The 24,548-nt window shown below is 34.2% G+C and overlaps 1 protein-coding gene across 3 annotated transcripts in view; it reads left to right on the top strand.

Annotated features, from left to right (window-relative positions):
* phf14 (PHD finger protein 14) overlaps window positions 1-24,548 on the top strand; it is a 299,338-nt gene that overhangs the window by 133,787 nt on the left and 141,003 nt on the right. For all 3 annotated transcript variants that reach the window (XM_028817150.2, XM_028817152.2, XM_028817151.2), the window contains one exon: window positions 10,524-10,692. In XM_028817150.2, coding sequence (XP_028672983.1) covers window positions 10,524-10,692 — 169 coding nt within the window. The remainder of the gene's footprint in view (window positions 1-10,523; window positions 10,693-24,548) is intronic.

Here is a 24,548-nt window from a genome sequence, read left to right on the forward strand (position 1 = left end):
CTACTCGGTTGCAAACATAAAATGCATCCAAAATGTAGGAGTCATAATTCAGCCTCAAATTTAGATCTTCCATGAGTTTTGACTCTTTAAACAATTTGTTATATAATTAAACCTTACATAAAAATTAGCCTTCTTCATTTAAAAGCATTCTACAATGTTGCTTGTGAAATATCTGTTTGTTAGAAACAGAGCAGTTCTAGTTAATTACATTATTTTGAGAAAAGAGTCTGTTTCCTTAATGAAACATGGCATAAACTTGCAGATAACATTTCTTTGATTAAGGCTTCTTTTTTTAATCTATCTTCATAAAACATGTATTAGAGGTCATGGAGATAGACAGGCAGGCCACACATTGGGTGATTTTTAGTGATGTGATTTTAATACAACAAAAAGTCTAGGGCAGAACTTACTAAACTGGGTGTCTTGACACCTTGAGATGTCCTTAAGGAAATGGTGTAATTTGTTTAAGATATTCAATTTCAAATTCAGATTTCAATATGGACCAAAACATCTGTAGTACAGTGTAAAAAATGCTGCATTAAAATTACTTAAAAAAAAATAAGGCAGCAAATTACAAGCAATATTTTTGAGTAGATTTAATATACTGCACTACTGAGTAAACTTAATTTATTAATTTACTCAAATTTACCTAAAATAAATGAGTTTGATTAAATATAAGTAGTGGCAAAAATGGTTTTATTTTACTCTGATTTTCATTTGAATTACAGTATTAAAAAAATGAGTAATGATGCAACGCTGGACAGTAATGACTGTATAACAAATGAATGCTAAAATTCCATGTAGTCACAACAACAGAGTTATATTTTCAAAGGAAAATTAAATCAAATGTCTGAGGATAATTTTTACTGAATTACTGACATTCAAATGTCAATGCAAATTTTCTTTTCTTTTTTTAAACTTACACAAAAAATATATCTCAATCAAATTGTCCCAGGAATGAGTGGTAAACGGTAAGGAAATGTAGAGAGTGAAAGAGTGAAATCCTGAGACAGATGCTGCTCTTTAAACATGTCCTGCATTTACGCCAACATATCCGGTTAAATGAATGGCCGCCTTTTCCACTACTTTTCAGTATGCGATACTAAAATAGGATGTAGGAAATCAAACATCGCTAAATAAATCACAGTGTTAAAAATTAACCAGAAAATACATTACCTGTGTAGAACACTAATTAAATAAGAGGTCAAATAATACCGTGACGGTTAGGCAAACGTCTTTTTATGTTGTTTATACATCGTAGTTTAGGACAAACGCCATATCATTCACAAACTTATCTCTAAAGTGTCATTTTCTTTTTCTGTGTAAAATAAGTTTTAAACGATAAAATAAATATGAACATATGTAACTATCCGAGAAATGTGCTTGCTTTTTAAAGCAAACCAACGAGGTAGGTTGTTAGAAAGACGCTACCTTGCCCGCCATGTTTCCCACATGAAGAGAAAGGTTTCGTTAAAACAACAAATGCTTACGTCTGTAACTATACGAAATGAAATACTAGTTATTCATTATGGAATTAATATGCTTTATACTTACACATTCATAGTAAAATAGCTCTTATTATGGATAAACATTACAGTTGAATGCGTTGTTGAAAAGACCAAGAAATCGATGTGAGAGGAAGTGCCGTGTCATTACATTTCGATGTGAGAGGAAGTGCCGTGTCATTAAATGTAACTTAACTTAAATGTGTTCAATTCACAGTATAGTTCTTTTACTTAGAATAAGTTATAAAAAATGTTTACATTTTAAGAAAAATAATAAGTTAATATTATTCTTATTTTTTTTATTGAATTAGAATTAAAAAATCAATAAAAAGGGTAAAACCCATTTTTATTAATTAATGATTATTTTGCGTATCGTTAGCTATTATTTATTATTATTTTTCACACAAGTTTTATTTTTTCAGTGTAGGGCTGTCAAATTATGATTCTAAAACTCTTAATGTAAAGAATAAGTATGTATTCAAGTATATTTGAATGTAGCTTAAATATACTGTACTAGGTACTGCACATATATTTGAACGTTATGTACTTTGTTTTATTTTTCTGTAATTACATTTTGGTTTGTGGTGTGTCCGCAAAACATCAAATACTCATGTAGTGTTGTTTAAAATGAGTAGGTGAAAACAGAACCCTTCAAGCAAAGGTGACGGTAGAAAACATGGACCTTCACAAAAAGCAAAGTTACCTGGGCACATAATGTGATATGATCAAAAACAAAATGGAATGGGGCATATGTTCATATAGTCTCACACAAAAAAGATGATCATTTGTCATTGCACAACATGTTAAACACAACGCAAAGCAAAAAAACATGCATAACCTGATTTGCTGAGTACTGAGGACAGGATCCAGTCTTCAACGAATAACCAACAGAACTAAACTAAACAGAGTGGGTCTTTTTTGCCCTTTAAATTTACAGCAAAAATATAATACAAGTGAGCTTGTTATGTATTTTTGTTACACCTTTATTTTAGGAATTGTGCGTCAAGCTAGAAGCTCTCTATAAATTGCATTAGCTGACAAAGCTACTTTAACTAAGCTTTGCCAACTTTTAAAAAGGTTCTTTAAAATTGTGACTTTAATGCTGTTTTGGTGAGGCTAAAATGAAACATTTTTTTTAGTCGAATTCTTGGAAATGTGTATAGCCCCAATACAGACACCTCATAGCCAGGTGATGCTGCCCCCATTGTTAACCTTGGTTGTGGCAACTTCAGATTATATTTTGCTTTCAACAACAGAGACTTTTTGTCTTGATTGGTGAAAAGGCTAATTAGGCATAATTAAGAAAAATACTGAATAAAAACTTTTCACCTCATTTCCAGAAATTCAAAGCTGGCATGGAAGCTGGGTTGTTCAGTTAGACAATGATCTAAAACACACTGCCAGAGGTACACTGTTGTGGCGCATAATCAACGATGTGAATTTCTTTGATTGACTCAGTGAGCATCCTGATTTGAATCTCTTCAACAATCTGTCGAAGCATTTTAAAATTGATGTCTATTATTACCCATAAAACTTTACTAAGCTAAAGCATTTTTTAAGGAGTAATAGGTAAATACTGTTTCATCAAAATTAACAAAATTTACAGAGACTTGTACAGAAAGATTTGTTTGTTTTACCCTCTAGTAGCAGCGAAACTACAAAGTATTTACACAGGGAAATGCATCTATATAGACTGAGAATTTTTTTAAAAATTATTATGTTTTACTATTTCTTTTAATTTTTCATGGCTTCCTAATCATAAAAATGTGTATGTATGTAATAAAATTTCCTAGTCTAATTAATCAAAATCCTGGGCAGTGAGACACTCTTAAATGTTTTGGGAACTAAATTATTTTTTAAGACATTGTATGATGTTATGTGTCATGTATGTTAAATTACATGTATTTGGTTAATGATTTATTTTACAATAGTGTTACATTTAATTATTTCTTTATGCTAAAGTCATAATTAGGTGGGCAATGTGACCGTATACTGGATTAAGCTGAGTTAGAAATGAATCAGCTCAATGATAGTCACACAGATTGGTGACATTGAAATTCTGTGAATGAAAGGCAGTTTGACTCCAGACTCCCAGATCTTCTAAACCATAATATAATCTAAAAATATCATGAGGGTTTGTATATAATAATGTTAATCTGAGTATACTATCAAGTCATTCATACCAGACACATAACCAACCTGTGTTTTGTGCAAATTTCACATTAAAAGAAGAATGTTGTATACTAAAATGAGCCTTTGTAATAATTTTAGTAATAAAAATAATATTAGTAATTAAATCACCATATTCAATATGTTAGTTTATTGTGTTATTTACGGTATTTTTTTTATTTCCTTTTAGTTTGAATTAAAAACTTCCATTTGGAGAGGAAGTCTGTTTCCTATTGCTATTAATTTGTTTTGTTGTATATCCCTGAGTGTAAATAATTGGGTACAAATACTAGTAAGTCTATAGCTGCTAGTAAGGTATCCATCTGCAGTAAAGTGTTAACTTTTGGTCATTACTTTCAGGTGTCAAATGATTGAAAGGATAATGTTTCCAAGTTAAGCCATAACATGCTATTTGGTGTTAACATTTTCTCAAATATACCTTCATGCATTTGTTCTGGTTTACCTTTTTTTAGCAAGGTATACAAAAAATTCAGTTATTTTATACTGATACACCTCTGTCTGCAAACCCTAATTTTAATGTCCATAAGCTAACAAAATTTAGCAGAAATAATTAAAAAATGGTGAGTTATTCTACTCCTTCATATAGTATATTACTTTCTGCATCCTTCATCTAGTTTCCTACATATCAATTAATTGTTCATAAAGATATCATTTATATCCATGGTAGGACTGTGAGAAAAATATCGAAGAACTTTCAAACCTTTTTTGGGTTCAGCATTGATAGGATTCTTAACTTTAAAGCCATATGTTTACTTCCATCTTTTAGTTCACGGTTGTGTTTTGGTAAAAAATATCTACACATATTAATCCCAGGTAAGGAAATTTTTCTTCTTTTTTTTGTCACAGTCCCACTTTCTCTTTGCACGGTTTTCTCAGCCTGCATTTTTTTTCTGCCTTCATATCTCTGTCTAATCATATTGAACAGAAAAATACTATTTAATCTGCTAAAATACATGAATATATGACTACTAAATCTACCTGTAATACAGTATGTACCGATGAAGCTGTAACTCTTCTGTCAGATCTTAATCATATGTTCAATATTTTTAGCCATTTTCACAGATCAGATAAATTATGTGTGTGTATTGCTTTGAAATTATTAAATTATATTTTTAGGTAATAAAGGTTATCAAAGGCTTTGTACTTTTTTTGAATTTTCAATTAACATAACAACATTTTTGCAGAAAAACAGCACAAAAAGTCTTCCATGTTCTTTTATTTGCAAAGTTTAAAGAAACAATGAGCAGCGAGTTAGCACTTGTTAAAGTTGTCATGTCCAAATTTATTTTAATTAATTCCACACATAGTAATATTTATAAATGTAACATATTTTTGTTGCTTTTTTTATATCATATAATCAGTAAGAATATGCATTGCTTTTTTTACATTGGCCAAGAACAGAAAAATGGTTGCCAAGCAACTAAGACTATGGGCAAATGAGTGTCCACTAATTAAAATACTACCAAATGTACAAGAAGGGATATTATTATTTTTAGTTCCTGAATTCACGTGTTGCTGTAATTTTATTCAGTAGTAGAATTTTGCTGCCACCTTCAGTTTTATGCCGAAAGCTTTAAAAAAAGTTTAAGGATCTTTGACAAACTTGGAAGTTATTACATAGTTTCTAATGACAGTATTTTTTGGCAGATTTTAAACAAAGCATTTTAAAGAAAGTGGTTGTTAAATAAATTGCAGGTGGCATGTTGCAGGGCACTGAAACATGTTTAAAAAAAGGTTAGTTCTAATCCACCAACATGTAAGAAATATGTTATCTATTATAGGACCATCAAATAAAGGCAGGTTTTGGTGGTTTGATTGTTTTCTGGTGCTTTTGTACAGTTTATATAAGGTGCATTACAACACATAACCCTGTGAACAAGTGAGGCAGGATTAATTTGAAATCAATTTTGATGTATCAGTGTAAAAGCAACAGATTTTCCTTTTTTACAATGGACCGTCAAGTGTTAGAAACACCCTTAAAAATGTGTCATTTAACATTAAAATAGTGTAAACATTGTCTTTTTCCCTTCAACTGAAAAGGTGTAGGTAATAATCAGAAGAGCAAATAAGCTGGTTGTATTTGTACAATGTAGGACAGGTGGTGTGTTGTAATGGATGAGGCTTTGGACTTTGAACCCTGAGATTGTGAATTCAAATCCCACTAAACACTGTGAGTAGGGTTGTCAAGATGCCAAATTTTTAAACTTGATATAATACTAAGAAAAGTACTGAAATTCAATACCATTTTCGGTACCCAATACAGTATATAATACAAATTAATAAAAATGTATTTAAATAAAATGCAGTTCTGTATGCATTAAAATCTTTACTTTGATGACGACAAATACTTGTTCTTATGCTTTAAAATTAAACTACAGTAATATTCAATAGCCTTGGTTTTAACCATAATACACATTATGGCCCATCCTAAAAATCCAGTTCACATTTACCTGCAGTCATAATGATACAAAGGCAGATTTGAGTTTTGAGTGTAAAGAAACTGCAACAAAACAGGACTGTCAGTAAAGTAGAAAAATCAGCACTTTTTATAATACAGTTCAATGACAACAACATCTACAACATTTATTTTTATAGCACATTCTCATACAAAGGATGTAGCGCAAAGTGCAACAAATTAAAATTGAGATAAGAATAATAATAAATAAATAGTATACAAAAGATAACTAATGCACATTTACATAAGAAAGATATATAATTAAGTATAATTAAGAGAAGTAGAGTCCTTAAATATAAAACTGCTTTTTAAGTTTGTAAATTAGAGTCTGATGATAAAGTCAGATGGCCAGGGTCCACATAAAAAGAAATCTCCAGTTAAGCTGGAAAAAACAAAACAAAATCCACAGGGATTCCAAGACAAAAGACTGCCCAGTGATAAGTTGGGGTATCAGCTTTCATTCAGAAATCATATGTGGCTGCAAAGGATTTTGATAAGGTAGTGATAGTTAAGAACTCCATCATGGAAGAACTGGAAAAAAAAAAAACAGAAAAGTAAAATTAATAATAATAACAGATTAACTGAAGAGAATGATAATTCTATGCATACTTATGTTATAAGAGTAGAACTAAACTGAAGCTAAGAAAAAGCAAAATTAAAATAATAGGATTTTAAAATTCTTAAAATATTCCACAGCATTAGCCTGGTGCATCTCTATTGGTGAAGTATTCCAGATTTTTGGTGCATAATAGCAAACGGCTACCTTATCACTTCTTATAAGCTTAGCTCTTGGAATTATAAGCAGGCTGCTATTAGAGGTTAAGGCTTAGAATGTAGGGGGACAGCATTTTAAGATATAGGAAGGAGCAAGACTATTTAAGGCTTTATACATCATTAGCAGTATTTTAAAGTCAATTCTAAATATATAACAATGTAAATATATACCAATATGTAACAATATAACAATGTAAAACTGGTGAGATGTGCTCATTTTCTGGTTAAGATTCTTGCTGCCAGTTATGAGTGTCTTACAGTAATCTAGTTGACTAAAACAAAAGCATGAATTAATGTTTCAACATCTTTGCAATGTTATAAAAGGCCCAACTTTTGTAATATTCCTTAAATGGAAAAATGCAGGTCTAGTAAAATGGTTAATGTGCGCTTTAAAGTTTAGGTCAGAGTTCAAGATAATACCCAAATTCTTTACTTCTGCCTTGACTTTTAATGCTAAGGGGTCAAGTTTTATTTCTAATACCCTCACTATTTCCATTTTTTTAACAACTAAGAATTAATTTTTTTCCCCGTTAATTTAACCTGAAGAAATGCAAAGGAAAATGCACCACTTTGCTGCGTTCACTCAGACCCCATCCAGAAGTGGCTGGCACAACCAGCTAAATCTAATCAACTTTTACTTTAGTCACACTCGCACAATTCTAAATTCCAATATACCAAACATATGAGCACACAGAGGAGTAGCACCACTGTTTATGCAATTGAGCACTGAAAAGTTACAGCATCTTACTGTACATTGTATAATAAATGTGGTTAAATATAATATTAAAATTACACCTTACAGTGAGGGTTTGAAAATCAAGGGAGCCCTAATACTAAAGATTGTTACCCAGAATGAACAGCACAGAAAAAAAAACTGGCCTACAGATAAAAAATAAATGCAGTCCCCTGTCTTAATGTGCTAAATGTTTAACTGACTATAAAAAACATTGTAGCCTGTAAAGAAACAACAACAAACGTCACATTCCAACTTCAATTGCAGCAGTTTACAGGATAAAGTGAATAATGTTTCAATAATACATATTGACTTGTTTGTCGCTTCTTCAGCCATTTGACTAAATTGGTTGTGTTAGCACTTTATTTGATAATCTTGCGTACAGGCATGCATGTATCTTGTGGTTTTCTGTCCCCATTTGGCCCAAAGCTGAAGTATTTTCTGACGTCACTCCTGCTACCGTCTTTATCAATTAAGTGTGCTGATGAAGGTTCCAGCACTGCTGAAGTTGCTATCTTATTAACACTTGAGAGTGGGGGAAATTGGGCTGCAACTTTAGCCATGCCCCTTGGTAGCCTATGTGGTACAATTGCCTAAAACCATGGGTGAATGGGAAGCACACTTAAAATGTAAGCTGTAGAATACTATTGTACATATAGTATATCTTTCCGAGGTTATCTAAGAGGTTCTCAGAAGTATCGTACATACAGTGCATCCAGAAAGTATTCACAGCGCATCACTTTTTCCACATTTTGTTATGTTACAGCCTTATTCCAAAATGGATTCAATTCATTTTTTTCCTCAGAATTCTATACACAACACCCCATAATGACAACGTGAAAAAAGTTTACTTGAGGTTTTTGCAAATTTACTAAAAATAAAAAAACTGAGAAATCACATGTACATAAGTATTCACAGCCTTTGCTCAATACTTTGTCGATGCATCTTTGGCAGCAATTACAGCCTCAAGTCTTGTTGAATATGATGCCACAAGCTTGGCACACCAATCCTTGGCCAGTTTCGCACATTCCTCTTTGCAGCACCTCTCAAGATCCATCAGGTTGGATGGGAAGCGTCGGTGCACAGCCATTTTAAGTTCTCTCCAGAGATGTTCAATCGGATTCAAGTCTGGGTTCTGGCTGGGCTGAGAGTCCTTCAGGTGCCTTTTGGCAAACTCCAGGCGGGCTGCCATGTGCCTTTTACTAAGGAGTGGCTTCCGTCTGGCCACTCTACCATACAGGCCTGATTGGTGGATTGCTGCAGAGATGGTTGTCCTTCTGGAAGGTTCTCCTCTCTCCACAGAGGACCTCTGGAGCTCTGACAGAGTGACCATCAGGTTCTTGGTCACCTCCCTGACTAAGGCCCTTCTCCCCAGATCTCTCAGTTTAGATGGCTGGCCAGCTCTAGGAAGAGTCCTGGTGGTTTCAAACTTCTTCCACTTATGGATGATGGAGGCCACTGTGCTCATTGGGACCTTCAAAGCAGCAGACATTTTTCTGTAACCTTCCCCAGATATGTGCCTTGAGACAATTCTGTCTCAGAGGTCTACAGACAATTCCTTTGACTTCATGCTTGGTTTGTGCTCTGACATGAACTGTCAACTGTGGGACCTTATATAGACAGGTGTGTGCCTTTCCAAATCATGTCCAGTCAACTGAATTTAGCACAGGTGGACTCCAATTAAGCTGCAGAAACATCTCAAGGATGATCAGGGGAAACAGGATGCACCTGAGCTCAAATTCGAGCTTCACGGCAAAGGCTGTGAATACTTACTGTATGTACATGTGCTTTCTCACATTTTTTATTTTTAATAAATTTGCAAAAACTTCAAGTAAACTTTTTTCACGTTGTCATTATGGGCTGTTGTGTGTAGAATTCTGGGGAAAAAATGAATTTAATCCATTTTAGAATAAGGCTGTAACATAACAAAATGTGGAAAAAGTGATGCGCTGTGAATACTTTCCGGATGCACTGTATTTATATTACATCATTCTGAATTATGGTGGTATGAGAATAAGGTTAAGTTTTACTGTTGTTATCATTATAACTCATTTAGATTTGTATAGTGGAATAATCCTTTGTTTTTAACATTTCTACAAAAATGTACTGTTTTTCTTTTTTAATACTGCATACATTTAAAAAAAAATGGTATGTGTCCCATCTGTTATCAAACTCACTTAACCTTGTATATATTTGTGAGAATATTCAGGCAGCACTAGGTTCAAGGCAGGAGCCACCTTGAATATAGTCTATTGCACACACATGCACCCACACCCACACCCACAGGATCAATTCAGAGCTGTCATTTAACCTAACAGGCATTTTTTTCAAATGTGGGAGGAAAAAAATAGATTATAATTAAGAGCACAAATTTTACCAAGCTTTTATTTCCAGTTTTGTTGCAACATTTTTTGTACTTCTGCTATTGAGAATCTGTGACTCTTAATCATTATTTTCTGTGAAAAGTTTGCATTTTTTGAGTATTCTCAAGATTCAGTGGTTTTCTCCTAAATCCCAAAGACACTCATTGTAGGTTACTTCATTAATATAAATTACCCAATTTTAGTAGGCATGATTATGCTGTGAATGGGCCCACAAATGGACTACTGTCTTATGCACTCATGCTTAATTGCTATTGTGAGGGTTAAGCTTGGTTCCCCTCAACATAGTAATAGTCAAAGTAAGTTCATAAAATGGATGTGTCATGCCTATATATGTTTATTAAAGCAAAAAAAAAAGATTTTTTTTTAACCATATTGAAGGTAATTTAAATGGTTTTAGTAATTAAGTCTTTACCTTTATTGTCAGGATCATGTTAAAGCTGAATCTATTAATTTTCTGTTAATTCATTTATCATTCTTTGTAGGCAATGTTCAGAGTGTGATCAGGCAGGTAGTAGTGACATGGAAGCAGACATTGCTATGGAAACCTTGCCAGATGGGACCAAACGATCAAGGCGACAGATTAAAGAGCCAATAAAATTTGTTCCACAGGAAGTGACACAAGAACCAAAGAAGATTATAATAAGAAATACAGTAAGTAGTGAATTCAGCATTATATCCTATGATGCATTTGTTAGATAACATTTAATTAGTATATAGTGTACATTTGGGGAATTCCAGGATTTTTACTATGGTGGGGAATGATCATAAAGTGATTAAAGTGAGCTAAAATGTATACTGTATACATATCACTAGTCTTGGCAGTTTTTATTGTAAGATTTTCATTTGGGTAGGTCAAAGTGAAAAACTAATGTTGAATTCAGTTTTGTAGTTTAAATCCAATTGAATACCGTTAGGTTTAGAGCAAAGAATGTAGGAAAGAACTACTTGTTAAAATATTTTACATTGGTACACAACACATGGTGATTATTTCGATCAGAATGTGTTGTGTGATTAATTGCAGATTACATATAATTGTGATTTGAAAGTTAATTATTCTCTAATTGAATTGCTGTGTTTGTAATGTATTTATCAAGATTATCAGTAATGCATAATTTTAAAAGTTGTGTAACTGTTATTTTAAATTTTGCATACTGTTGGATAATGTTACTCAAGCAGAGATAATTTGCTCTTTAAAGGTATATGTCTGATGTTTTTGCTTTTGCTTATGTTGTATATTCATGTTGTGTTACAACTAAGATCTCTGTCAGCAGCAAACATTTACTTGTGTGGATGCTGTGTTATTCATTTATTTATTTGTTTCTTTATGGTTAATTTTGTGTCCTTTTCCCTTTTTGAACAGGCATTGTATATATTTCAGTAAAGTGTTTTTTTTTTATTTGTTATTTTTATTTTTATGCATAGAGTGTTTTCTGTTTTAAACAGAGAAAGAAGACAGATAAGTCACTGCCACACTGTGCTATTATTTATCATTATTGTTTTTACTTATCGTCCTCTGCCATTCCCAGATCCTTTGAGATTGTTCTGTTTTGCTTCTTCATGAAGGAGATCAAGACAGAGAGATAAAATTCTAGAAAAAAGTATTTTATAATGTTTTTTTTATCTGTTGGGACAATTTTAAAAACTTCTGAAGTATACTGTGGAGAATGAAACATATTTTAAAGAACACTTAATGTGAGATGCATTTCAAACAGCTCTGAAGGTGGAAAATATTAAAGATAAAGTATATATGCATAAACTGTAACACAACTCTTTTTTACAAAAGGTTATATAGTATATAGTGAGAAATTGACTGCAATATCTTGTCATGTTTGTACCATACATTAGATTTTTCATTCTCATTATGTTTTTCTTAACAGAATGTGTGTTTATGAGTGTGTTCTCATGTGTTTGGCATCAGTGTGACTATTAATGCATGTGAATGTTTGTTAGAAAAGTTAATGTACTCCTATAGGGTTTTTGCAATGGTAAGAAGAAGCCTACAGTCCTTGGGAAGAATCAAATTTTCAGTATCCAGAGGTTGCAGTTCTGATATGTGTAATATATGCATAGTAATGTAAAGTACAACTTTTAGTTTGAGACATTTTTAATAAATTTGTATTTCCTAGCTGATAAACAAAAAAATACCCAAGTTTCACTGGACTTTTTCATACCATCATTTTTAAAGGAAAATATTTTTTACGATTAAAGTTTTTTTGCTTTCAAGTGCAGGAGGCTGAAAACTGGAGGAATTTGGAACAGTAATTTTATGTTATCTGCTTTGTTATGTAAATCATTTGGTCCCACAAATAGCCAAAAGATCCAGCACAGGAATTTTTTTGCAACAGCTAAATGCCAAGAGGCTTATTTGCCACATGTCACAAAAAAAATAATTCCCTCATCACTAATATCCAATCTGGTAAAGTTTTCTTTAAAATAATTTGTGTCTCCTTTCAGGGAAATAATCTTTAGTGATTTGTTGTCAAACATTTTAAGGGATTTGTGGCATTTTTTAAATGAAAATATAGATACTCACTTGTCACTTTATTAGGTTCACCTTGCTAATACTGAGTTGGACCCCCTTTTGCCTTCAGAACTGCCATAATTCTTTGTGGCATAAATTCAACAAGATCCTGGAAACATTCCTCAGGGATTTTGGTCTATATTGACATGATAACATCATGCAGTTGTCCTTCATGATGCGAACCTCCTGTTCCACCACATCCCAAAGGTACTCTGTTGAATTGAGTTCTGAGTACAATGAACTCATTGTCATTTTCAAGAAACCAGTTTGAGATGATTTGAGCATTGTGTCACATCCAGGGTTAGTCCTTTGACTCTATGAAGTGCGGCTGGGATTAAACAGGTGCCTTAGGTGTGCAAATTATGTTGATTGGCTATTTTAAGTCACTTTTCTACAACTATCACTTTTCTACAATTAGCAGGAATTGCTGATAACCATAACCTTACAGACTGTCTGGTTCCATATGTTCTTCTATTACAATAAAGAGCTCTAAAGGATTGCCTGGTTCAACTTGGTCACTAGAGCTAGTGGAAATGTTGAATAAATTGACCTTCAGAATGTAACTTTTTCCAGAGATGGAATGGCTTCCAGTTCAGTGTGGATTGGTTGATGCTGCCAGGACCAGTCACACTTAAACCATTACTGGAATAAGAATGTTCAGAAAATTAATTAATTAAAAAGTAATGAAGATTTATTACTTAAAAAGTAATTTAAGATTTATTTATTTACCATTAAAAGGTGTGATGTAACATTAATGATTATGGGAAAAGTCAGCAGAGAAATATATTGTGTACAAATCTGTATTCCTGCAACACTTTAAACTCTGTGTCTTTTACAGTGGAAAATACATAATAATGTATGAAACAAATATTTTTTATCTCAGCTATATGCTTTAGACAAGTTGAAGTGGCTATTAATCTTCAACACTGGTTTTATCAGCTTGACATCAGCCCAAAATGGGGATGCTTGTTTACAGAAAAAAAATATTAAATAACCTACTTTATTTCTTAAATGCTTTCCTCCACCCTTATGACAGCCTGGTGCCCCTCTTAAGGATTGTGACCTTGAAATTAAGAACAACTGTGAAAAGTCACATAGAAGGCATACTAGAGCAATGTTAAAGTATTGGTCAGTTATTCCTACTTCCAGTAACAATTTACAAATAACCCTTTCATCTGGTTTCAAAAAAAGGTAGAATGAGAGCACACTTGTTCTGGATGGTTGTTCTGGGTAGTTTACTTATAGTGTACGATCATGATCTACATTCAGTACTCATACAATTGTGATCAAATATTCAACCAGCTAGCTAACTAAAACAATCTACTTAAACTAATAACACACAAACAAATGTACTTCTTCTTGCTAGTAAACACATTGTTTAAACATTCATATTAAGAAAAAGTATGTGAACTTGTAGGTTGTTATTTTTTTCAAAAACTAATTAGTGTCTACATTCCAATCTTTAAACTAAGGCTACAGGTCCCAGTCCTATAAAAATTGCACGGTAAATGTTTTTTCTGACAGTCTGGTCGTCTTGAGAAAGATCAATTCCTGTGAATTGTGAATCAATCAAAAAAGAAGAATAATTTTAGAAGTTCTAGGGGGTGTTGCCCCCTGCTCGCTTCATTCACCAACCCCCGTGTTTGGTTTTCCGGAAACACACTTTTAAGATTTTTTTTTTCTTTGAATTGTTGCTATTTCATTAGTTTCACTTTTATTTCAGAACTTCTGTAAAAACAATATTTGTAATCTTGCCAGTCCCAATATGCTGAATCTTTTTAATGAGGTCAGGACAGATTTCTCTGTTTAGAATTTCAGCATAGACAAAACGATCTATATCATCAGCAGTTAATAATTTTTTTATACAAAGTAAAAATAAGTAGAATTCTGCATTGGACTCCTGTCTGTAGAGTCATGCTATTTTCCTCTCACAGTTCCAAAAGTACATGGGGTTACCAAGGTGATACCCCAGCTTTTGTCTAGGTTTTTGTACAAGGGCTAGACAGAACGTTTTTGACTCCTGGGGTAAATTTAGCTTTTTAAATAAGCAGACAGATAAATATATATACACTAACAAAGTAACCAATAAATGCATTTGCAGTAAACTCCGTTTTTGAAATTCTCAAGATTCTTTATTTGTCACATGCATTGTTATACAGGACAACACGCAGTGAAGTGCATCCTGATCCGCTTATCAAAAACTGTGCAAAGTTAGAAGAATATCCGTTAGATTAACAAAAAGTCATAGATTGAAAGATAACAGTATAGTAGAACATAATAAATAAGTATAATTATGTGAATAAAGTAGAATTAAGTGTTACGTTGCAATAATGTAGTAATTATTGTGCAAAACCAAAGTTAGACTGGTGCATAGTTAAATGAGGCAGTTTGTTTGTTTGCGCTACTGCAATCTTTACGTTCTTTTTTAATATTTTCTAATTTTCCTACTTTCATATCCTTTAACTTTCTCCACATGTGTATAGCGCCGTTTTTTTTTGTTTTTTTTTTGAGCCTTTCTAATTTCACTGGTTTCATAGTCTCTAACCTGCTCTGCATGTGTTTAGCGTCAACGTTTGTAAACGTCTCTATGAAGTTGTACTTTGTCATTTTACTCATTGTCTTTTAATTCTGAGCCGTACAGTACAATACATAGAACAGAATACATCCTCAATGCAATATAAAAATAAAAATTCTAGAAGTACGGAGTAGAATTTCACATTAGATGATATCACATAATATGATTTGGATTTGTTTTAAGTCCTGGAGACCTCAATCATCAAGCTGCCTCCCCCATTTTGCCATTGCACATCTGAAATAGAGCTAATCCGATGAAAGGACCCCTCATTCCCACGTCCCCATTCATCAGGGATGACTTTACCTTAGGCAGGCAATCTACAATTTAAAGAGATTGTTATTTTCTTGTGAATTGTTACATATGCATTATTTTCACTTTTACTTTAAAAAACTTTTGTAAAAACAATACTTGTCCTTTATTTTCGGCCACGTGCCTGGTTACATCTCTTTCTTCCCAGACATATAATACTGCTCGTGTTATGAAGGGTGTTGCAGCTGAACATACACTAAGGATATGCCTTTTGATAATTTGCTGTCTTTTGCTGCTTGCTAGCTGCCTCTTCTGCCTGTCGCATGTCGTTGTTTTAAGAGCTGGGAACACGTGATGCTTGCCTGCCAAAAGCAATCCAACAACTGCTATCGTAGAGGTCTGTTGACTTGTTTTAAATGATGACTCACTGCCTGGTCTTGCGTGACGTTGTTAAAGCAATACCTGTCTTTTATTACTGGCCCCGGGCGTGTTTGAATTCTTTCTTGCAGGATGTATAACACTGCTCGTGTTCCGAAGGGGGGGGGGGGAGGGTTTGGGGTTATAGCTGCTGTCGCCCTGCCCTTCGATCTCTTTAAAGCCTGTACAGGCACTGTCCTTTTTGCTATGACCCTGGGACAATCTCTTGGCACCAAGTCTCATGTTTACGGTCCCCTCGAGATGCACCGTGGCAAGTCTCCTTGGTCTTGCGGGTCTTTTAAATGTCTTTCGAGATTATCACGTATCGTAGCCTTGCATTTGCTTTCCATTCCAGGATTTTCTTTTATATATAGAGAGACATAAAGCTGGAATACTCTAAAAAGGCCTGAGTTTTCATCAGTCCACAGTAGGTCATATCCACATGTAGATGAAATTCAATACTGCTGAAACTCTCACTAGAAGTGGGCATTCCTGGAAAGATTATGGCAAGAACATAGAATGCAATGCTGAATTAGACGAGAAAGAACCCTCGGCTTAGAGCAAAGGACCAATAGAAATCCCTTAACAAAGTCTTTGTGCATCTATCCCCTATAAGAAAAACATTTAATAATACTAATAGTGTGTGGAAGGACATAGCTGAGGAGTGAACTGTCCTTGTTACTGCATGCCTCACTTTTGCTGAAGACCACCTAGATGTTCCATATTGCTTCTATGGCTTTGTTCTGTGTGTAGATGAGACAAAGGTTGAGATCTTTATCAAAAAGGTAAAACACCGTGTCTGGGGGGAAAAGTAGCACTGCACATCAACATCAACACGTCATTCCAACCATGAAGCATGCTCTGGAAACATTATGGTTTATGGCTAGTCAGCTTGCTGCCATAAGGGGAGCAATGAATTAAAAACTATACAGTAATCCCTCCTCCATCGCGGGGGTTGCGTTCCAGAGCCACCCGCGAAATAGGAAAATCCGCGAAGTAGAAACCATATGTTTATATGGTTATTTTTAGAATGTCATGCTTGGGTCACAGATTTGCGCAGAAACACAGGAGGTTGTAGAGAGACAGGAACGTTATTCAAACACTGCAAACAAACATTTGTCTCTTTTTCAAAAGTTTAAACTGTGCTCCATGACAAGACAGAGATGACAGTTCTGTCTCACAATTAAAAGAATGCAAACATATCTTCCTTTTCAAAGGAGTGCAAAGCAAGCAGTCAAAAAAAAAATCAATAGGGCTTTTAAGTATGCGAAGCACCGCCGGTACAAAGCTGTTGAAGGCGGCAGTTCACACCCCCTCTGTCAGGAGCAGGAAGAGATAGAGAGACAGATAAAAACAAACAGTGAAAAATCAATACGTGCCCTTTGAGCTTTTAAGTATGCGAAGCTCCGTGCAGCATGTCCTTCAGGAAGCAGCTGCACACAGCCCCCCTGCTCACACCCCCCTACGTCAGCGCAAGAGAGAGAGAGAGAGAGAGAGAGAGAGAAAGTAAGCTGGATAGCTTCTCAGCCATCTGCCAATAGCGTCCCTTGTATGAAATCAACTGGGCAAACCAACTGAGGAAGCATTTAACAGAAATTAAAAGACCTATTGTCCGCAGAAACCCGCGAAGCAGCGAAAAATCCGCGATATATATTTAAATATGCTTACATATAAAATCCGCGATGGAGTGAAGCCGCGAAAGGCGAAGCGCGATATAGCGAGGGATCACTGTATCAAGAAATGTTACAGGAGAATATTGGAGTAGTGGTCATCTGAAGCATAATCCCCTTGGCATTAATCCTGAGCCTCTGGCTCAGAATCTTATATTAAAGCAGTTAACCCCAAATGTCTCTCGGGATAAAACAGTTAACCCCAAATGTCTCTTGGGATAAGTGGTTATGATCTATTGTACAATGTTAAGTCCAAATAATGCACGGAACAGTATTGTGCTGCCATCTAATGGATAAAATAACATGATGCTACAAGCAAATCATGAATATTTCTGTGCATTTTGCCACTCCTTAATAATATTCATGAATGGGAAATGCCTGGTGAATTTGGTCTTCTGAATGTTCACCATGGTGAATGTAGGTGCATGGCAGAAAGGCAAAATAATTGCAATAAAGTGGAAAGACAAGAAATATTTTAGTTCCCTAAGCACTGTTCATAATGTGGCAACTCGCAATGTTCGTGTCGGGAAATGTAGAAGTCACTAAGACTTCAGCTTGCGAATTAAGCATATGTTCTCATGCTTGAGCTGCAGAAAAAATATTAGAAGAAAAATGCACAAAAAAACACGCCTGTACCATTCCGATTACAACATTGGGCTGTGTATTCGTTACTGTTTCAAACCAAAATACATGAAAGACACTTGCTAATCTGCATCAGTACAGGAGTACACTCTAGGCGAGTGGTGCCCAACCTTTCATAATATGGGGGCCAAACTTGACTTTGCTGTGAATTTCGCGGGCCACAACGTATGCGAAAATTAAATATGGATATTTAAAATTATTCTAATTACCGAAACGTGAGAAAAGAAAAGAAATGAAAAATCAATAATTGGTGGACTCACCATCCAATGCTTATTTTATTAGTGCGATGTCTACAGTTGTTTTTCAGAAACCAGTTTCGGAATGTTTGGGTCAAGATTTGTCACATTGATCCTTAGCACAGAATGAAGATGATCATCTGTAATGCAAGAACGTGACCCGGTTTTTGCTCTCTTCATCACGGAGAAAGTTTGTTCACAAACGTATGTGCTTGCAAATGCCGTGGTCATTTTCAGTCCTTCCTTTCGCAAATTTGGAAAGTTCACTGGTAACAGTTCAGCATAAAACTCTGGTAGAGATTTTTCTCTAAATTTATCCTTCAGAGACGTATTGCATTGTAACTCGATCAGTTCCAGTTGTAAATCAGTTGACGCAATGGGAGCGTCAACTGAAAACGGATTTTCAAATAAACGGATTTCACTCCCGAGGTCATGGAAATCTGAAAACCACTCCTCAAAATTTTCACTCAGCAGCTTCAAAAGTTGGACAATTCTTCTTTTTGGGAAGTGAATGTTCATCTGTGCCTGTCGTAGTGCAGTACACGTCGGAAAATGCACCAATTGCTCCCTTTCAGCGTGTTGCATGATAAGTCTCAATTTAGCTTGAAATGCACTTATATCCGCATACACATGGCAGATAAGCTTGTTTTTTCCTTGCAGTTTTATATTGAGTTCATTCAAATATTGAGTTAAATCGCACAAAATTGCTAAATCCCATAGCCACAAGGGATTGCTAAGCTCAGGAAGTTGCTTTGATTTTTCAGTCATGAAGATTTCTATCTCATGCCGCAGGTCAAAAAACCGTTTTAACACTTTGCCTCGACTCAACCAACGAACTTCACTGTGATATATGACGTCATTATACTCAGATTCAATTTCGTTGAGAAATTCTCTGAAAGTTCTGTGATTAAGCGCGTGCATTGTTATAAAGTTCACAGTTTTAACAACGACCTTCATAACATGTTTTAAGTTCAATTGCTTTCCACAGAGATTCTGCTGGTGAATTATGCAGTGGAGCTGTAATGGTCGAGAACCATTTGATGCGAGCACTTTTTGACTTATTCTGGAAGCCAACCCATTGTGCTGTCCAACCATGCTTTTTGCACCATCCGTAGTCACTCCTACAAGTTTACTCCAGTCGAGCCCAAGGTCATCGATCACTTGTGATACTTCTCTGAACAAGTCTTCCCCAGTAGTTGTTCCACTCATACTTTTCATTGCCACCAACTCCTCAGTAATTTGAAAAGTAGTGTTTATACCACAAATAAACACCAACAATTGAGCAGTGTCTGTCACATCTGTAGATTCATCAGCAGCAATTGAAAACATTTCAAATTGACCCGCCTTCGTCTTCAGTTGCAACAGAAGATCGCTTCCCAAATCTTCAACTCGTCTTGTGATTGTCATTCGAGACAAACTAACAGTCTCAATTGCACTCTTTTTCTCCGGGCACAGTTCTTCTACCACTGCAAGAGTGCACTTTTTCACACATTCACCTTCGGAAAATGGTTTGGCTTCCTTACTCAATATGTGAGCAACCCGAAAACTCGCTCGAACTGCTGCTTCGTTTTCTTTTCTTCTATTATTAAACAGTTTTGTTAATTCACCAACCTCTTCACGCAACTTGGCAATCTTCTCTTCACGCGGCAAACCAACACATTGATCATACTTTGTTTTGTGTTTAGTTTCATAGTGTCTTTTAATATTGTGCTCCTTGAATACTGCAACTGTCTCCTTGCAGATGAGACACAGTGGTTTCTCATCTTGTTGTACAAAAAAATACAAATTTGTCCACTTCTCCTGAAAATTTCTGCACTCCGAGTCAACCTTTCGTTTCTTCCTTTCCGGCATTTTCCACGGCTACACCAATAGCACCATCCGCTCAAATCAAATGCCGAAGGCGAACTATCTGACACGGGAAAATATCGCAATTACGATGACCCGTACTATTTCTTGTAAGGCGCAGGGGGACGCCACACATGTTACGAAGCGAGTTTCTGCTCCATTCCTCAACGACGTTGAGTCAACGTGGTTGGTCATTATTCGAAGGTAGGAGGGGCGTGGGGTGGGGGAAGACATACCAGACCCCATTAGCACCACAGATAAGAAAGAATTAACAAAATTTGTTCGTCTGGCTTCTGAAAACAGTTACGGTTAAGTAAAGAGCGACCCTCCGGCGCCATCAGGGATCGTCTCCGACTGAAAGTTATTCTAATATTAGCGTACAGTCATACATCACTAAATAACTATGTGAATATAGGAATAAAAGAGCAGGCCATATGTAACACCTTCACGGGCCGGATATGGCCCGGGGGCCGTAGGTTGGGCATCACTGCTCTAGGCTTACCTTTCCTACTGTATTATTAACTATACTATTAACTATTTTAACTATAAATAAAGATCTATCTATGTATCAGTTATGTTCAGGTGCTTTCAACGGTTTCAAAAAATTTTTTTTGCCATCTGTACACAGAGATGAAGGAAAGGTTCTTCATAACACAACAGTTTTCTGGAAAACTGCAGATCAATTTAAAACAACTGCTTGACTCCAGAAGGGGTGCTCATTATAGCAACAGTGCTGTTCATGATATGTATTGCAGTTGTGTTACATGAATACAGGACCTACATAGAGCATTATGTTTACAACCCAAAAAGCATAGTAATGAAATCTGTGTATCTCTTTATAATCATAGCAACAATAAAACATTTAGGTGGCAATTGCAAAAGAAGTGTCTGAGATCTTGCAGCAGTTTGGTGCAATGCATTACATTCCTCATAGCACAAGATTATATAATAGAACACATAACTTCCTCTATTGCCTCCCATACTATTTCCTTCCCCAGTCCTGAAATGTGTGACATAGACAGCATTAAAGACAAGTATTCAGAACACAGTGCTCTCTTACATTTGGCTGACTTTTAACAGTCAATATATTTAAGATCTTGATTGGGATTGTATACCGTAGCTTTATTGTTCTGATTACTCATTTATGGTCAAGTACAGTAGCAATTTCTACAAGTCATTTCTGGATATAATAAATTGAATTTTAACATTGTTTCCTCATTTACTGTTTATTTTACTATGGATCCTAAAAACGGGTGATTCTAATTGAATACAAAAAAACTAAGCACATTATCTGAAAAAGCCAGTGTTTAAGTAGACCCTATGTTTTTTTATGTAAGTATATGTTTTTGTTAATGCCAGTGTAAAGTTAATCTTAAAAGAATGGCATCCTCATACATTTATTATTACGACTGTTCATTGTTTTTTTCAGTACCGTTTGTTAATTACCTACAAAGTTACAAGAAACATAATTTATTGAGAAATATGCACATTTTATAAAATGCATGTTTAATTTGAATGATAATTATGATTAATTTTCTGATCTACTTCATTCTTTAGTTACAGTATGTTTTGCTATTGATAAATCAGGTCAGATAAACATGTGTCAGTTTAGTGCCGAATTAATGTTGTTTGGCTCTGCTGGTACAGGAAAAAGGTAATGGTAGTAAATTTAGCAGCCAATTGGCAGCATATTAGCAGTTAGCACTTAAAGTGATAACCATTCCATCTGCTGTGCGTTTATTAGCCAAAGGCAACAGATGGAACTGTTTTCACAATCTGTTTAAATATGTTGTAGATTTTTCCTCCTCTTTTAAAAAACACTGATTACTTTAATCTATGAATTAATTTTACGAATGATTTTTACACTTTAGTTCAAGGCACAGTTTGAGGAACATGTGTCTAGAATAAACCTCACTTCCTTTTGTTGCATTTGTTGGTTGCCCTGCTACGTTGTATTTTAATATATGCAAAGATGTATGCATTTGTAAAGTAAAGCAATGTAGTGAACTTACAAGATACAAATATTTAGAAATGTGTTAGTCGTTATTTTCTTGTTGCGTTGCTTCATGTATAATCTCAGTATATTACACTTGGGCTGAGTGATAGTAGTTTATCAAAAATAAGAAAAGTGTTATATTTACTGATAACACTAGTGTGCATAACAAAGGAAGGATGTGAATGAACATCTTTAACCAGGATGTTCAGATGTTAACGAGCACTGTTAAAATGTATGATTGGTTGATGACTTAATTTGAGTCCACTAGTTCGCAGATAAATTGTGCTTTTTCTGGTATAGGTAGAAGAAATAACAAAGCTCTCATTCTGTGCAAAGAAAAATGTTTTATTGACTTTAAACAGTTTTTTTTTTTTAGCAAAAATTAGGGATATGGAATTGACTATATTTTGGTTTGATAATAATGTAGTACAATTAAAACATTTATGAACCCATTCAGAATCATATATCAGAATGTATTGTACATTGTTTATAATAAAGAACATGATGAGTTTAAACCAAATAATATAGGTTGTAGTGAAGAGAACAAAATATGTAGCATGCTTGAAGGAGAACTCGTACACATTCCACCTTGGTTAAAAAAATGGAGAAAAAGTGAAGGTAACAAAATGAAATGAACAGAAACACTCATGCAGTCTTTATTATCGTTGCTACTGCTTTATTTATTTTCAAAGATTTTTTGCGAGTAAAAAATAGATTATTATTCAGAGTTGAGGACAACATTAAGAAATGCCTACCAGATTCTAGAGAGCTTTTAGACTATTCCTGATAAAGTTAAGTGGATTTCTTTTTTCTAATTTTAAGTAAAAAAGGACATGCTTTTTTCATTGTGTTACAGTAGCTGGATTAGGATTTTTCTAGTTGAGCAAAAGAAGATTTCCTGCCAACAGTGTAAACTTACATGTCTTTCTAATAGTCTTCATAATGTTATAGTATGTACATTCACAAGCCAGTGGTACAACTGGAGTTTAGGTAGTTTTATGCTTCACTCACTTCTTAGTGTGTGTGTGAATATAAAGTAAGTGGTTTCACTTGAAATTATTGGAGATCCCATGTCCTGGGATCCGTTTATTCAAGGATACATTTGAGTGGCTGCTTGTTTGTTGATTCTGCGTAGGCTACACACTGGTTACTGTTTATTTTTAAGAACTAGTAAATGTTGTTTGTATATGTGCATTGTATGATATTTATTAATGTAAATATATGATTTGAGCTCAACGGTTTTATTAGCTATGTTAAAATGAAAAGCCAGTTCTTAAGTTTCAGCAGATTCAGACAACAGTATTCTAAATAAAGTTCCATTCCTTCTGAGCAATTTCAGTGAGACGAGCTATTGATCTGTTCCTGTCATCTAATGGATATGTAGTGCTATTAATTTAACATTATTTAGTATTACTGTATATACTGTTTGTAGGCAGATAGATGAATATATTTTATTTGTCCTGAAGGGAAAATAAATTTTTACAGAAGCTCAAGAGGTGGAAAAAAAAGTATGATTTGTGAAAATTAATTTCTTTCCGAATATTATGCAGTTATTTATGTTTACACGAATATAAAAAAAGGATTCTTTATTGCTAGTTCTGTCTAAATTTTAAAGGGTGGTTTAAAAGAAAAAAGGTAAGTAGGTTAGACTGAAGGATTTCTCCTTACTTCTCACCTCTGACCAGATGCCTGCAGTGAGTTCAACTTCTCTAACTAAACTTCCCACAGAACAATACTTCATTTTCAGGATATTATATTAACAATATTAATTCTTAAGGTTTATGTAAAATGCAGACCTCGCAGCTGATAAGATACTGCTTAACAATTTTCTATCAAGTTGCTGTAATTTAACTTAAATAGATCTTCAAATCATTGTATAATTGAGAAACAATGAAAGAAAACAGATCAAATTTAAGGTGACTTGCAAGGCTGTTCACTTGATGTAATGTACTTTAATTCAAAATAATCTAAAACCTTTTATTTTGTTGAACACGTTTGATCTCATTACTTGATCACAGATAATAATCATAACACAATTTAATAAAATTTTATATTTCACAGTAAATGCTTTGCTATAATTAAAATATTTTGCTTTCTTCTAGTTTCATATATGAATGTCAGATACACTCCCCCCCACACAAACACACATATACAGCATATATATATATATATATATATATATATATATATATATATATATATATATATATATATATATATATAGTGATCAAAACATAATTTCAGCAGTCATAATAAAAAATATGAAGTCCCACAAGATATGCATGTGCAATATCAACAGTAGTACTTAAACTGATTGTTAGGAATGAAAAATGAGAATATCAGGATACATATTAGA

This window comes from Erpetoichthys calabaricus, chromosome 13 (assembly GCF_900747795.2).
Source record: "Erpetoichthys calabaricus chromosome 13, fErpCal1.3, whole genome shotgun sequence".
NCBI lineage: Eukaryota > Metazoa > Chordata > Cladistia > Polypteriformes > Polypteridae > Erpetoichthys > Erpetoichthys calabaricus.